The sequence below is a fragment of the Sylvia atricapilla genome, chromosome Z, assembly GCF_009819655.1.
Source record: "Sylvia atricapilla isolate bSylAtr1 chromosome Z, bSylAtr1.pri, whole genome shotgun sequence".
NCBI classification, from domain to species: Eukaryota; Metazoa; Chordata; class Aves; order Passeriformes; family Sylviidae; genus Sylvia; species Sylvia atricapilla.
This window is the reverse complement of record NC_089174.1, coordinates 60,746,196-60,758,903: the sequence shown is the minus strand read 5'-3', so window position 1 is coordinate 60,758,903 and position 12,708 is coordinate 60,746,196. Positions and strand designations below refer to the sequence as shown.

Here is a 12,708-nt window from a genome sequence, read left to right as displayed (position 1 = left end):
AGTCTGCTTTGTTCTGAGCAGTCTACAGCCTCTACTTAAAAAAGCCAAACCAACCAACCAAACAAAAAAACAACTAGAAAGTATTTTGAGTCTGAGTGTGCCGCAACTCTGGCAACTCTGGTCATTCTGACTTGGGGAGTGCACAGCAATACCAAGTCAGTCTCAGTGGCAGGCTTGTCTTGATAATAAGGGTGATTATGGTGCATTTGTGAGATTGGTATTTTTCCATCTGGTTTGAGAAACTTTACTTTGGAGCTTAGTTGGTGGTCTGGAGTGCTTGTTACTCAAACAGGGAAATCATGATGGAGGCATTCCAATGCATACATGGTCAAAGAAGCTATTGAAGAACCACAGTACTGGGCTGAAATTTGCTAGTGCTTTCAAGGACATCACTTATGGCTAAGGAATAAGTCTGCTGCCTAACCATTTTATGAAGCCTAGGATTTGTCAATTAATCCGGTCTTGCACTCTAAGAATCTTCTTTGTATTTTTCCTGCACCTGTTTTTAGACCATGCTTGTTACTACATTGTTAACAGTGTAGTAGGTTACCTTCATTTCTCAGCTTTATATGCATTCCCTGCTGCATATCAGCTGTTGGGATCAGGCAGCAGCAATCTGAGGAAAAGAAGTAGCTTGAATCAAATTGTTATAAAGAATCTAGTTCCCTTAAGCCGCAGCACTGTAAAGGCACGTGTGTCTTATGAATTCAGGACAGTATTGTTTTTCCACTATCAACTTAAAGCTGACAATCAGAGAAAGAAGGATGAAACATTTTATATAAATCATGAAGAATGGCAGTCAAGATAAAATTTCATCAGTTAGGAAGTGTCATGAGTATTACAGTTGTCTAATTTCTTATACAAATTCTGCAACTACCACTAGAAAACAGCTAAAGGCAATCCTTCCTTATTTTTGTGGATGTTTGGATATTCAAAATTAGGACTTTATTTAGGAAAAAAATTACCATTTTCTGCATTCATGAAAGATATCTGTTAGGGTGTTTGAATTTTTCTTAACTCTAATTTGAAAAATGACGGCACTACTGGATATTACTATTGTTTTGACTTAAAATACAGATTTATAAGCAGTGAGTGTGTGAAGATTAAATGTATGAGTTGATATTGATAAGCATTTTAAAATCTTAAAATGTTGGATAGGACTACAAAATCTATGTCAATAAAGAGGGGAAAGACTTCTGTTAGAAAAGTGAAAATACTTTTGTATTTAGAGGTGAAGCAGCAGGTATTCAAGGCAATAGATTCTGCTTGTAGATTGGCTGGCTTTGTCACTTTTACAAAGGCACTATTGCGTGAATAGCTGATAAATAGTTGTTACTGTGTAAATATATGTTACAAGATTAACTACTGCATTAATTGTTTTCACAGTATATGTAACTTTATGAACCCTCTGATATATACTGTGGGACCAGGGTTAAAAAGCCAGGTGTATTCACAGTATGTTTAACTAAAGCAAACAGGAGAGGAAGAACCAAGTTCTGTTTCCTGCACTGACTGAGTATAGAAAACTCTTTCATTCTCCTATTAGGGGCAACATTCCCTACTACAGTTACAGGAACAGTTGGGTATTTGTGAGTACTTATTTATGAATCAATAGATAATGATAAAGTATGTGTTTAGCCATAGCCAAGAACAGATGCTCAATGCAAATAAAGTAAGCTATTTTTCCTGGACCCACCCATGCAGGAAGATTTTTTCCTGATTATCTACTGGGTGCAGTTTTGTCCTGTTTTTAAATAGGACGGAATTCAGTGTCTTCTGTCCAGTTCTCTGTGTGGACTGACTATAAAGTGTATATCACAGTACACGTCAGAAAATGAGTACGTGTTTATATTTGTCTCTTATTTTATCATTTTAGATTCAATCTACATCATGGGAAGGCCTTTGTTTTTATATATATTTTTATTCTACTGGCGTTTCTTATACGGTAAGAAGCCAAGTCATGGAAAGCAGTAGAACTGTTTTAGTAGAACTGTTTTCTTTCAATGTATAGGCACAGAAATGTTAATTTCCCTGGTTTTCCTTCAGCTGCTATCATTTTAGGATTTTCATTAATATTTTAAGTAAAAAGGTCTAAGCATGGCTTTACGTTAAACTAGATGCAGGTATTTTGATATGGGGTCAGGTTAAAATCCCTGTCAGTGTTTCAGCAGAGGCACCATTTCAAACAAGGAACTATTGGCATTACACCAAAAGTTTTCTAGGCTCTATCAAACCTGGGAATTGTTTGTATTCTTTAACATTGTGGGTAAAAACAACTGGCATTTATACAAAGAGAACATTCCCATTGGAGGCACTAACATTTGCCTGTTACCACAGCAGTGTTCTCAAAGCAACAGCTGAGTAGTTGTGCATATACAGTTCACTGTTTCTAGTACAGCATCACAGAGTGTGTGTGTGCACAAAGCAGGTATCTGCAGGTATAAGTGCCCATTGTGTGTGCATACAGCAGAGGTCTTGTGTTTTGTCACACACTGGACAAGTACAGACCAAAATGTTTAACTTTTCAGAACAGAGCAGATACTTTGGTCCTTAAAATTTCCTATGGGTATGGTAAGACATGACTTCAAAGATTAGGCAGATTATTGAAAAACTAACTTTTCTTCCAAATTTTGTTTTTCAGCTTTATTCACTGTTGAAGCTCCTCAGCCACTCTGCACTGTCGAACGTGGGAACAATGTGACCATGGAATGCACTTTTCCAGTGAATGGGAAATTAGAGTTTAAAGATTTAAGTGTCAGCTGGGAAAAGAAAGATGAGTCGAAGCAGGTTTATGAACTTCTCAAAGGAGAGGAAGACCTCAAAAGTCAGCACAATGACTTTAGGGGAAGAATAAAATTGTTGAAAGAGAATCTGAACTTGGGACAGTCTCTCCTTCAGATCAGTGATGTGAAGCTCAGAGATGCAGGGGTTTACCGCTGTGTTGTTGTCTATGGGGGAGCTGACTACAAGACAATCCATCTGAAAGTTAAGGGTGCGTGTGCTACCAGAGGTTCAATACTCTGATACTCTTAAAAGACTTCAGAGGAGACCCTGAAGTAAGAAGTAGCTGGATTAGCAGTTAAAGAAACCTCATTGGAGACAAGGAGCTATCTGATGGTGCTTGCACAGCTGTATAGCTTGGCACATCTGTTTAGGCTGAATCTGTGTTCTGTCCTTTAAGACCCCAATGACATGTAAGGAATGGGGTTGCAAAATCATGTAGACAGTACAAAGACCATAAAGGCTATTGAGCTTTCTAAAAGTACCTCTAGTTACAGACACAATATTGTTACTTTTCCTGTCAAAATCTAATCTGAAACTTGACCTGAGGCTGGGGAAAAAGAAAAGGTGTCTTGCATTTAATATAGGCTGTTCTTCTCGTTTCCTATTGCTAATGATTTTTGTCCAATTGTTTAGCTCCTTACAGAATTATAAACCAAAGAGTGGTGAGCACAGGACACAATGAATGGAAGTTGACATGTCAGTCAGAAGGATATCCAGAAGCTGAAGTGATATGGCAAAACAGAAACTACGAAGATTTGACTGATAAGGCAAACACAAGATTTGAAACTGGAAGTGACCAGTTGTACCACATGACAAGTACCCTTACAATCAAAAGTGCAATTGATGAGATTTTTTACTGTATATTCTGGAATAAAGAGCTGCAAGAAAATACATCTGCCATTTTACACATAACAGGTAACACTTCTAAATTTCATTTATGGTAATACACTTCAAGGTGCCAATGTAATTTTGTCCCAGCCGAATCAGCTTTAATTTGTTAATCTTTCCTAATTTTGAAGAGGCCAGAAAGAAATACCTGTGTCATTAAGTTTTGTTATTAATGTACACTTTTATATGCTAACTTGTTCATCATGAATATATGGTCAGAATTCAAAGACATCAATTTTGTCTGACCTGCGGGTATGTGGAAATTGAGTCTAAATGTTAAAAAAGTTCCATTTTTGAAAGACATGCAGCTCAGTACCTAGAAATTAAATCCTCCAATTACATCTTCCAAGAATATTTTATTTTGTTGATGATTACTGTCACATAAGCTTGAACAATATGATCTTTTCCTGCAACTACAGCCTTTGCTTTTAGCATATTTAAATTTAATTAATTGTATATAGATTTTTTTTGCTCATAAAGTCTGAACTGAAGGAAAACTCATAAATGGACAAGACCAATACAATTCCTAATTAGACCCTTTAGCTGGGCAGCTCCTCTGCTGCTTTTGCTTTTGATTGTTCTTTTCTGCATTGTAGCCTGATACATTTTCAACCAGACTGGAGAACATGATCCAACTCAAAAGCAGTATTTCTCTTTGTCAGACTGTCTCTTCATCAGATCATTTACCAGGTCCAGTTCACCACCTAGTTTTAAAAATACCTGTGAGGGCACACTTTTTGGGCCTGACAAGGACTTGAAAAAGGAAGGTTACAGTGAGAAAGCCAAGTCATTCTTTCAATGGGCAAGTCTGATTTTAACAAGAAAAATATCTAGGATTCAATGAGACCACTTACCCTTTGCATTTGGAGCTTTACCAGATGAAAGGAACTCTGTCCTCTTTCTCAATTACCTTTTTTTCTGTAATCCTGATGGGAAACTAAACCAGATGTAACACTTTGACAAGCAGAATTTTGATGAGATCAAAGGCACTATCACATGATGGAGAGAACAAAGACAAACATTAATATCTTCTTTCCCCTCCCCTTTATTTGAAAAAAAGTTAAGTGCACCATTAGCACCTGATCTTAGACACAATCTATTATGTTGTTATCACGTCTTAACTGCTCATAGCAAAAATAATAGAGTGAAAATAAAAGGCAAAGGGAGGATCTTACACAGTTCTGTAATGTCCTATCCCCAACTTGTTTCTCTTTAAGATTCAGCTGATGGCACTCTCCAGACTGAGAGCAGACGCTTTGTTGGAGCAGCTCTCATTGCTACTGCTTTTATTGGATCAGGTCTTCTATTTCTGCTCTGCATGAGAAAAGGTATGCAAATTATTTATTTTAGAGTATCTCCGTTATTGTCAATCTGCTCTGTTAATTCATCCTCGCTGAGTGAAATGAGACAATTTTTACCACATTGTTTATTTCTCTTTGCTTGACTTAGGTAGATATCAGCAAGTTGACTGAGTGAAATAGGTTATCAGCCCCTCACAAACCACTTACCCATGCATGTCTGTTAATCTTTCTTACAGATAAGGATGTATAGAAGTAAGATTAGTGTCTGACCTATTTCAGCATCAAAGCACTTTTTTTTGACCTACTGGAAATTGAAAATTCCTGTTCTGTGTCCTCCTCTTTGTCTGGGGACCAGAAAGCTGGTAGCAGATAGAATACTGGAGGTCTTTTAGTGGTTCTTTTTTTTTGCATTCTCTGAAAAAATTTCACTGAACTGTGAGCACCTGTTTTTTTAAGAGAATATTCTCACTCACTCTTCATACCAGTTTCATTGATTTCCTTACTAAGCTTTGAGCTTTCTCAGTTTATTTCACAAATTAATATTAGACGTTTTCAGCATCACAGTATATTGAAAAGCTAAAGCATTGGCAATAATATGTTTTCATTTGCTAGCTAACAAAAGAGAAACTTGGAGAAATCATTTTTAGGTTATCTGAGTATGAAAAGAATATAGTTAGCACCCAAAATAAAGAAAAAAGTGGGGTTTAAACTTGTTACTTCAACTGAAAGAATTATTGTTAATTTCTTTTTCTTCCATAGGTTGGGTGGGGGAGCAGGGCAGCTATGGAAATGTCCTGAGATAAGTATTCGTAGGCTTAACAGGCTCGCAGGTCATTCTAACAGGCTGCAAAAAAGCCTGTAGGTAACCCTGCAGGTATAAGAATATACTTGCCCTAAGAACATGATAGGAATAGGAGCAGAACATGAAAGTGGAAGAAGGGACAGCAAAATCCTTGACTGCTCAAAAGAGTCCCACTGGGGATTTCAGCGAAGACCAGAAGTTTCCTATGTTGCCTGAGTAATATTTATTGTTTGTGTCTATATGTGATAATGTATATCACATTAGATTTCATGTCTATCTACATATACACACATACATGTGTGAGAGTGTTTGTGTGGTAAACTACAAGTTGATTCAAAAGCTAAACTAGTGACAGTAGGTTTTTGTCTTAAGCCCCAAGCTGTCCTGAGTTACCAGACAAGTGATTTTCTCAGAACAGTATGTTCTCAGAATGTGGGCATTTTCCCCCTCAAAAAGCACTGAGAAGATGATCTGCTTCTTGTTCCCTGTTTTCTGATATGTTCAACTTCTGTGTGAAAAAATGCAATAGGAAACCATTTGAACAAGTATTTTCAAGTGATATTAGTGTAGAGTATCAATGAAGTTTTGGCTTAGAAACAAAAAAAGAAAGTTGGAAATGAAACCAACAGACTGGGAGCAATGAAGAACTTATTTTAAAGTCTTTGAAGAAATCTAGTGTTTTGAAAACAAATTATTACACTATGTTAAGTGTGCCCCTCCCACCAATGTGTTCAAGCTCCTCATTAGATCTAAAGCAAGTATTTGGGTGGTGTCCTGGTTTAGGGCAAATTTGGGAGGAAATCTCCAAATAAGGTTCCTCTGGAGATTAAACCCAAATGGCCCCTCACCCCAGCCGGTCTAGGAAAAAGAATTTCCTCCTAGAAAAGTGGAAAAAACTATTTATTTCACAAACAAAATCCCCACAAGCATGGGGAATGAAAAAAAAAAAAAAAGAAACAATAAAACCTCTCGGTGCTTGGAAGAGAGATGGCAAAACTGAGGAAGTCCTTGCCAGGAGTTAGCTGGGCTCTTTCAGTCCCTCATCAGTCCCAGTCCCTTTGGTGCTGGAAAATGCCAAGATCCAGGCCCTGGTGGGCCACAGGTGCCAGATGCCGGTCCTTCTCTGGGTTTTCAGTACAGAGCAGATTTAAACAATCCAAAGAAAAAGGAAAAAAAACTTTCCAGGAAAGCTTCTTTGCTTCAGCTAGCTAAACTAACTAAAAGGGAAAAAACCCTCTCTGTCTGCTGTCCCTGTATCCGATGAACACACAGTCCCCAGGCAGAGAAAAAAGAAGAATGCGAAGGAGTGAACACTGTTTTCAGAACAAACTGCGTGCGTCTTCTTTCCCTGCTTCACTCTTAGAACGAGTCTGAAAGGTACAGAACACAACATACAGCATGCACAGAACAGATGACTGGGGATACAGAGGCATCACAGTTATGCCAGGACAAGTGGTTCTTTAAATTTCTTTCTCTTTTGTTTTCTTTCAGCTAGAGAAAATAAGAGCAACAGAACACCTGTGGTGAGCTCATCAATAGCAAGTATGTACATATAACTTGAATCTACCAGAGCGTGATTCTTGTGAAAATAATTGCTTGAGAATTAAGTTTGTAACAGTGATGACCAAATGGTGATTAAATTAAATTTTGATTTTGCTTTCTACATTTCATTTACATAAGAACTATAAATTACAATTGAAGAGTGGTGTTTCATGACTGTGTAATCCTTTTGAAAGGAAAACGTGAAAGAAAAGCATACTTGTTCCAGGAACATATACACAAGAAAAGGACAGAGCAGTATGCTGTGTTTTGGAAAGCCTGGATAAGGACCAGGCTCCCTGGAAAATAACACCTCAGAACAGCATCACATCCTGATGTGCAGATTTTTGCTGCAATTTGAACTGTGTTGGCATGTTCCTGTTTTCTCCAGTATCATAGCATGCATTTGAGGGTCTTTGTCACAACATTCATGACACAGAGTTTGGACCCATTGAGAGAAACACAGGGAAACTTTAGTTTCTGTGTTGTGATATCAATGTTATTTACTATGAGCAAATCTCCGTGGAAGGCCAGTACCACCAAGACAGGTAGTATTGAAGGAAATGAAGAAAAGAGTGAAGAGACTTAATATTTACACTAGGAGAGAAGAGATTAAAATCCTTTTGTTGCCTCCCAGGTTGGTTACTGGTTGATTTATTTTTAATTTGTTGCATGGTATTTTGTAGACCACCACAAATTAAATTGCTGTGTGAAAACTAGTTCATGCTAGCCATTGGTATTTTTCCTAAGAAAAACTCTCTTGAGAATACTTACCCAAATGGACATGGATTTGGTGTTAATCTCATCCCTTGCTCTGCATTCAAGGCAGTCTAGACCCTGAGTGGCCTGAGGTGGCAGTTTCTAACACAGATTTATCACTATAGGAAAAGTTTGAGCTATACTCACTGCTGAACATATGTATGTCCTTTGCTTACAGAGATGTCAAAAGATAAGGATACACATGACTGCAGAGATGCTTCTTTTGAAGACAGAGAGCTGAAATGTAAGTATAAATGACAAAGGAAAAATCAGTAGCAAATTGCACACAGCATAAACCATCCCTGGTCACTGGAGCACTGATTCAAGGCTGGTTTATTTAGCCTCTTGTTTCAACAGACAGAAACTTCCAGAGAAATACAGCCTCTCATTCTCACCATCATAGAATCACAGAGTCACGGAATCATTAGGTTGGAAGAGACCTCCAAGATAATCAAGTCCAACCCAACCCTAACCTCAACTAAACCATGGCAATCATAACTCATTGTGTACTGTTTGTTACATAAAATTATTAATCTGTTTCTTAAAATAGAGAATAAAGATATAAGGAAAGGAAAACGTGATGTGGAGATATATAACAACCCAAACCAGTTGTTTTTTTCTAACTTGCTCTTTTGCTACAGAAAGAGTTGTTCATACACACCTGTAAGGGTGATGACTGCAATGAGGGAGGAGACAGGAACCCATCACAGCCACTTGAGCAGGTCCCAAGCTATGCTATTCTGTCTCAACCAAACAAGAAAATATATGATCAAATATCTCAAATCTATGAAGCAACCTGTGGGGTGGAAGAGGAGGGTTGAATTATTGCGGTTTTTCTCTCACTTTCTTGTTGACTTCTAAAGCACTTGCATTAATTGCATCCCAAATCCCTCCCTGCTACACTTTACTACATTAAACTTACTGGTAAGCCTGCTGGTCCTGCAGGCATAGATCTCCACGTCGAAGAGTAAGGGCCTGGGGATATGCCACTGGGAATACTGACAGATGGAGGGCTAAATGTATTTTAAAGAATTCTAAAAGGTTTTAAAATAAAGGAGGACCTAAGCAACAGCAATCTTACTGTATTTGCTAAAGAGCACTTCCCACAAGTATGTTTGAACCACCACTTTATTTCCTCCCATGATCTTTTAATTAATTTAATTTTAGATCTTAAATTTTGACAATGAAGGAGACTTTTTGATACCTCCAAACTCTAGAAAAGGGGCCTAAACCTATGAAGTGTTCTGTGCTTCATCATTTTGCAATTTGATATTTTTTCTTATAATTCTTCCTGTTACAGATATGCAAATTGAGAAGACCTAGAGAAAGAAGGGGAAGATTGTTTTCCTCTATTGTGAAGATTTGACAGCTCAAATGTTCTGTGCTCTATCTATTCAAGGGGATATTAATTTTTTGTGTTTATGGTTTGATGGCAATCTTCTATATTGTTGTAACACAGGGAAAAAAATGAAGTTAATGAAATTAAAATTATTATTATAGCACAGAAAATTACCGAATGCAGGCTTCTGTATATGAGACTATATGAGTATCTTACTGAGGTATTTATTTAAATATCAAAGTTTCCACCTTCTCAAGTTTAGGCAAATGTGTCTTTTAAAGACACATTTAGTTGAAAATATCTTTCAGGTAAAGCACTTTAGGTCCAAGACCATAATGAATTTCATAGATAGTTCTTGATAGGTCATCTTCTGAACCTTTTTTTCTTCCTTTTTCACCTGAGCGCCAAATTTCCTGCATATAACTGGTTTTCCATCTTTTGAAGAATCTTTTCAATACATTGATTCTCATAGAAGATGATGGAGCAACAAGACAAGATGCCATACATACAGGGCATTTTAAGTCCTTAAAATACCAGATGCTTGCAGCTATATCTGAAAAAGATTATTTAAAACTTGGCAACTGTGGCTTGGAAATGAAATAATATTGAACTTTTTGATATCTTTCTTTGAAAAGCATTTTTGGCATTTAATTTCCTCATGATATAGCTGGCACTAATTGGTTACTGCTCATTGCTCTTCTGATTTACAGTTTGGGGATGATACAATTCTTTGGACATTTAGGAAGAACAGCCCTTGTTTTAGATGTCCATTTTGTTTTCTTGGGAATGGAAAAAGGAAAATCTACTTACTTCTAGGACATGAAATACATGCATATGTGATTACATAGAAATGCTGAAGAAACATGTTCTGGATCCCATTTCTCAAGTTATTGTTACGTTACATTTTGCTAAGTGCATAGCTTTTTTTGGGATCATACACATGTGAAAATAATTTATTACAGTGGTGTTCACAATTCTATTTTTTTAATAAACAACATTTTGTTTTCCTTGTGTTTTTTTTTCCCTGCCTTCCTTAACCTGTCAGCAATAATGTAATCTCAATGTAATGTAATAATGCAAGAAATATTTACATATTTCTGAGAAAAAAGAGTATCTAAGATATAGCTGTAGGACAGAGTCTACAGCCATGACCTCCCTCTAATGGCTCCTACAAAGAACAGATGGAAGAGAACTGGAATCTCACTGGGCTCAGGTTTTAGTTTTCAGTCAAAAATAAATTATTTATTATGCAGTCCCAAGAATGTGGACACAATCATCATTCATGAATGCCAGGGCTTCAGTGCTGGCAGTATTCAAACTAGCTAACGTACAGTCGTGTTTAATAAACTCAGAAAGCTGTCCTATGTAGTAAAATCGATAAATGTGTCTCAGAATCATAATGGGGTTGGTCAATGCCAGTTAAATAAAATAGTTGCTACAAAATTATTTCCCTAATTCATTGCAGACCTTGTGTATTCTGATACTGATTCTTCCCATTTGACTCTTCAAGGTTACTATATGAACTTGAATATCTCCTCCTGATTTCCAGCGTGCTTTTTGAATCTGGGTGTCATTGAAGGTGACAGCCAAATTTTATTATCTACAGAGGGGATTTTGAAATAACAGGACCATTTGTAGACAAAGTACTGACTCAGCACAAAAATGTAGAATCACATCATCATATAAATAATCCCCTTTCCAGACAACATGAGTTCTTCACTTTCTACTTCCTGTTTGAGATTGGACAAGTTGTGTGCATATTACAGTACAAGTGAAGAACTCTCCTCTTGTTAGCTCTTATAAGCCTTTGCAAGGCAGTGCTATTAACAGTGCTTGCTTGGTATTATGGAACTGAAGTTAATATCTTTATCAAACTCTACTGGACAGCAGTTATATTTATCTTCCCACAGTAGGAGAAAGGGCAAATTACTGTTGAAAGTCCTGTATATCAGATGAATTAGATAAAGCAATGAGGAGATAAAAATTTAAATTCTGCAGCTGACCCCTAACTTGTAAAATTACAGTGCTTGAATCCCTAGGTGGTTGATGGGAAGCATAAAATTTTGCTACTTCCTTAAAAAAGCAAGACATGATGTTGGAAATGGATTTGTAGAGAATTCTCAAAGCCTGACAGAAGGCTCACGTAGTCCTGTACACCTGTATGCAAACTCTGAGATAAGGTATGCTAATTTAGAAAGGCCATGGAATAGGACAGACATTGTTGAGAGAGAAACTGAAGTACAAACAAGTTTCAAATTATGATCTTGCAAATAGACTAGATATTTTGGAGAAATAGAACTATGAAAGATTTATTGTACCAAGAACCATGTGGGGTATTTTAATAGATGATTGGCTTAGAAGCATTAGCAGCATTGTGTGGCAAAAGCTGATAGGCAAAAAATGCTTATAATGTATTATAATTTGGAAACAGTTTGGCTTCTGATTGTAATGGTGTGAATTGTAACATTTGTACCATCTCACCTTTCTTATGAGACTGAAAATGGAATAAAATCTTTTAAAATGCCTCTCAGGAGCCCCGTCTCTGGGTCAAAAAAAGGGTTTTTCCAGCACATGTGGTGACTAACAGGTAAGATGAAAAGACCTGCCCTCACTAAATAAGCTGTATATTATACTTCTCTGCAATACAAAGCTGAACTTGTCTAATCTTATTTTAGAAGTTGAGCTTTTAGTACAATCTAAGTTTTGTGGCTTCATTTTTATGAATACAGGGAGATAGGCCCACATTTTTATACTTGAATGCTGTAAGTGCTTTCAGATCAAGTATTTGTTGCTCATTACAGAGGGAGAGTACACACCAAAGTGAAAATAGAACACATTTAGTTCATGAGAACTAGACAAGTGGAAATCCTTCCTATCCTAATACAAAAAATGTAGTTAAGCACTATACATATAATAACATTTTTTTCCTTCAGTTGAAAATATTTGCATGCCACTTCAGTGTTTTCAGGTATCTGGAAGACAAAATACAGCAGCAATCAGGAGCAGACTTAGGTTTTGTAAGCTGCATTTTACTTTCTAGTAGTGAAGCATTATTAGATTTCCAAAAGTGCTCAGAAAACCTGGTTCATGTGCACAATCTAAATTGGCTTATTATTGTTATTTCAGTTCAGGACTCATTTATTTGACAAATGTAACTGTAAACCAGTGTGGTGGCCTGCTTTGTGATGTGGCATTTAATTTTGTGGAATATGAAAGCTATTGCTAATTACAATTCCATTAAAGAGGTAATAATATGAAATATAGAATCATTGCTATTGACCTGCACATCTTTTCAC

General features: G+C 36.8%; 1 protein-coding gene across 1 annotated transcript; it reads left to right on the top strand.

Moving 5' to 3' along the window:
- Positions 1 to 1,876: 1,876 nt before the first annotated feature.
- On the top strand, positions 1,877 to 10,419 carry LOC136373701 (programmed cell death 1 ligand 1-like). Its single transcript, XM_066338660.1, has 7 exons — positions 1,877 to 1,945; positions 2,642 to 2,992; positions 3,418 to 3,699; positions 4,890 to 5,000; positions 7,267 to 7,317; positions 8,252 to 8,317; positions 9,374 to 10,419. Exons 1-7 carry the CDS (start codon positions 1,891 to 1,893, stop codon positions 9,394 to 9,396), a joined length of 939 nt encoding a protein of 312 aa, XP_066194757.1. The 5' UTR covers positions 1,877 to 1,890; the 3' UTR covers positions 9,397 to 10,419.
- The last annotated feature ends 2,289 nt before the right edge of the window (positions 10,420 to 12,708 follow it).

Bases quoted from the DNA above. Each gene is read 5' to 3' on its own strand.
- LOC136373701 (XM_066338660.1), top strand. From the start codon at position 1,891: ATGGGAAGGCCTTTGTTTTTATATATATTTTTATTCTACTGGCGTTTC. The intron at 5,001-7,266 runs GTATGCAAATTA...GTTTTCTTTCAG, and splicing joins TCTGCTCTGCATGAGAAAAG to CTAGAGAAAATAAGAGCAAC. The intron at 7,318-8,251 runs GTATGTACATAT...CTTTGCTTACAG, and splicing joins GGTGAGCTCATCAATAGCAA to AGATGTCAAAAGATAAGGAT.